Source organism: Morone saxatilis, unplaced genomic scaffold (genome assembly GCF_004916995.1).
Source record: "Morone saxatilis isolate NCDOM2014 unplaced genomic scaffold, NCSU_SB_2.0 Contig6, whole genome shotgun sequence".
NCBI lineage: Eukaryota > Metazoa > Chordata > Actinopteri > Moronidae > Morone > Morone saxatilis.
In genome coordinates, this window is record NW_023340206.1 from 2574121 (window position 1) to 2578308 (window position 4188).

At 39.1% G+C, this 4188-nt stretch overlaps 1 protein-coding gene across 1 annotated transcript in view; it reads right to left on the reverse strand.

Moving 5' to 3' along the window:
• mcf2la (mcf.2 cell line derived transforming sequence-like a) overlaps window positions 1-3277 on the reverse strand; it is a 54804-nt gene extending 51527 nt beyond the window's left edge. The window contains exon 1 of the mRNA XM_035677533.1: window positions 3151-3277. Within this exon, the coding sequence (XP_035533426.1) occupies window positions 3151-3217 (67 nt within the window). The 5' untranslated portion in view covers window positions 3218-3277. The remainder of the gene's footprint in view (window positions 1-3150) is intronic.
• Window positions 3278-4188: the final 911 nt, after the last annotated feature.

Here is a 4188-nt window from a genome sequence, read left to right on the forward strand (position 1 = left end):
AAATTCATATTGTGAACCCAGTGGGTGTTCGGTCAGTGGTAGGGAATGTTGAGTGTATCGTTACATCCCAATGAAGAACTGCTTTCATCCAAAGGAACATTGTGCTATGAAGTCAAGAGATGTGCAGTGCAATGATAGGATCTATCTAAGGTAAGCTATTAGACTGTGTGCTAAAGCAAGAATTATTTTGCACTTACATAACACTGATTTCCCATAAATGTGCAGGAAGTAAAAGTGCAGACTGTCAGCATTTGATCACTGATCTTCAGGGGAAATTATAATGAAAACACACAGTTATCACAGTTAGTGTTAACTTTCTCTGTTGTCAAGCTCACAAAACTACTTAGAGAGAATGTCAGTGCAAGACTGTAAGAAAAAGGAAGTCAAAGCATGCTTAGTGATTGAACTGAATTTTTTCTTTTAGTCAAGAACACTTGTGACATGTTTCCAAGGTTTGAAAAAGTCTCTGTGGCCTCAACAATGTCAACCAATTATCGACTCAAAAGTGTTATCAGTGATTTTTCGTTCTCCATATACCAGGAGTCTGGCTTCTAAGAAGTATGCAGCAGCTCAGACAACAGGAGCTCCTGACTGTGGCATGGGTGGGTTTAGACTTTTTGGAGGCAATCCTAGGGAGAAAGCTGAAATTACACTGGTGCCATCCGTGAAGGTCTCCACCTCCCTTAGACTATCACATTATCTTTATTTCATCTAATTTATCATGGCACAATCACACAAACATTCCCAAGTGGAACTTCAAAAGAATAGCAAGCAAAGATGGTCATGCACTTTTCATTACGTGGCATACAGCACTATTAGATTTATTAATCAATCAGATAGTAGAAGAGTCACAGTCCGGAAGATCAAAACCTGTGCCCTCCTTCTCTGACAGGACTTCAAACTAATCACAACAATCGCAACAGAAGTCCATTCTCCAATTGCTTTATTGGAATGATTTATACTAGTTAATACTGGTTATATTATTTAATATGATTCCAACCTATTTATATTGGTACTATTTCTATCTCAAGAATAGCATTACTCCTTTAGCAAACAGCTAAAGGATCAAAGACACACAGCAAAGGAATAGAGGGGGTTGCACGCAACAGGCTGGGGGGGCTCAAATTAAATCGTTGCCTTCAGGAGCAGTGCAGCCTGCTGCAGCATGTACTGCCATCTGAAGAACATTATATCTAATATATACAGTAAGTTACAGCTAATTGCAACAATAGTCGTGTATGACAATCCTTTCAGTTTGAGCTGAAGCGGACAGACATCCCATGATGCAAAGAAACACAGATGCAAGATGCTATAATAATGATGCTTTTAAGGTGTGGCAGCTTTAAAGAACTACCAGTTTTATGTGTGGTATGTATGATAGTAACCAAATTAATCCAAACTGATTTAACTTGGATGGCACAGTATTAAACAATACAAGCGTGCAAAGGGCTATACACCATTATATGTGTTTTAAAAGCTCAACCTGATCCCTTTTTCTTATCTACTGTCCTCACCTAACAAACAAACTGCATTTATGTTTAAACAGGAAGCTTATGAGTTATGTTCATTAACCAACTAATTAACTAAATGTTAAATGTACAGGAAATAGCCTACATAAGACCCGCTGTAAAAACAGTCACTTGGTTACAGTAACAGTCCCTACTGATAGTCCCTCTGGCCTGGCCAGGCACCCATTCTGTCACAGTCAACTGTGATCTCAGAGGCAAGTAAGTATAATTTCCTTGTCGCTGCAATAGTGACTCCTACCACTGATACAAAGTGCCTGTGCGGAGGAGGTTAACTCAGATTATGACTGAGAACTGAGAAACCTGAACTTTCAACCCAAACAAACATTGCATGATGTACACTATGTTCAGTCCTCATGATCTTCTATAGATGTTCGGCCAAACAGTTTACACTGTATAATGATAATGGCACAGGTAAACTGTCACTCTAACGTATCTCACTGGGTTTAATCACTTAAAAACAAACATTTTCAAACTCACAGGGCTTTTGTGACTTGCGACGTGAGATCATTTTGTGTTGCATTCATTCTGACACATTTAACTAATCAAATGAAGCACCATTCTTGTGACCCATGCATGAACACGTGAAAGCCCTTGTAGGACTCAAATTTATCTGCAAATCACAAGTGACAATCATTTGCGAAGCAGGCGCAGTTTGTAACCTGTGTGCATGAGTAGGCCGGACCGACAAGAGAGACTAGTAGCAAGAAGAAATGTGTTCAGAAGCATTAATGCAAACCGCCATGAAAGCACATAACAAATACGCCCTGGCTCAACCTATCATATCTCTTGATAATGGAGCGTGCTACGAGTGAACCACCATATCCGCTTCCATGCTTTGGCGTACACAACATGTCCTCAGTCACAACCTACATCTGTTACATGTCAAGAAACAATCCACAGGCGTCCACGATGGAGAGGCACTCGGCAACAACACTGTATAACAAACCATTAACATTAAAATAATCTTGTTCAATGTTATATTTTTAAAGTAGAACATAAAAGGTGGTTCAATTCAAAATTTTTTCCACTTCTCTTTAAAAAAAAGGTCAGTAATTATCAATAAAGGCTATATCGCCCAGTCCTACGTGTGAGCAGTTGCCTTTGTGAAATGGGCCCTGGTGGACTAACTCAAACACCTGCTCCTAAAGATTCATTAATGCAGAGTGTTAATAAGCAATGTCACATTAAACTGGGGTAGAATACAACAGGTTGAGCATAATTTGTCTCAAAATTGAGAATGAATGAATTTAGACTATATCAATATTTGGAATCGTCCCTTTTTGAAAACGCTATAATCTCATATAAATTCAACTGCAACCTGTGTGATTTTAATACATGTGCTGGCTTATTGTCCACACCAGCACATTAACCCAGAATAGTTGAAGCTCAACAACGAAATTTGAAGATGACCAAAATTTAAACCAAATACATTCATTCAGTTTTTTTTACAGAAATATACACAGGTAAAAATACAATCTTCTGGATTTGTTGTCAGAGGCAAGAGGAGTATTTCAAGTATTAATGTGTGAACCAGAGGCTCATTTCAATTAAACTAAGAGGACACTGAACACTTTCTAACCAGTCTGGGTGATAAACTGACAGACACTGCAGGGTCCCCTACCACTGACTGTCGACAGCACCTCCGGTGTTTCATCCAGGTCTTCTGGTACTGACAGCTGCTCTCCCATCCTTTCCCCCGGGACACCAGAACTCAGCAGACTTTCCTCTTCGCCTGTACTTCACAGCTCCTAAAAAGAGCACAGATGCCAACTATTACTACAAAATTTCTAAAGGACGGACTAAAAAAAGAAAGAAAAACTGAACCATGACCATACTCGAGCAGTGGACTCAGGTGGAAGCGCACAGCAGGAATAATGAGAACTGAAAGAGAGTGATGCACTGTCCATTTAATTTGGTCAGCAGTGTACAGGGAGAAAGGGGAGGAAGGAAGACACACGCGCACAGAGGATAGCACTGAAGGCACAATTGCGTAACACATAACAACATCCATGCCTCTGTGTACCAAACACACACGTCTCTTCTCAGTGGTGTTAACAACATTACTGGTGCTAATTTTATCTTTTCATTAAATTGAGCTGACATACTCTACTGGAGCACCGTCTTCTGCAATTTCAGCATTCAATATACAAAACGTGTCATGGATGCAGTTTAAAGCTGCATTAGGTAACTTTTATGAACAAAACTTTTTGTCATATTTGGTGACAGTTTTCCTCTTACTGACAGTAGTAAATGAGAAAAAATCAGGTTCCTCAGGCTCATTTTTGTGCTCCTAATGGAATTTACAGGAATCCACCACGCCTGAACAAAAACAACCAATCAGAGATTGTTGAGTCTCATTCCCAGGTCAACAAACCCAGGAATGAGGATTTTTCACAGATTATTTTATCATGTAGCACTGTTAGGATATAGTGTAAGTTTCAGCAGTGTTAGGTTTGTCCATTCTAGGCTACTGTAGAAACATGGTGCTCCATCTCTTGCGTCTATAAAAACTACTCATTGTAAGGTAACAAAAACACAACAATTCTTATATTCAGGTAATTATACACTAAAGAAAACATTCAATTTCATCCTCCTATTGTAAATAGTGTAAGTGTTTTGTGCACACTGTAAAAACAGATAAGTTCATATACCATATGTT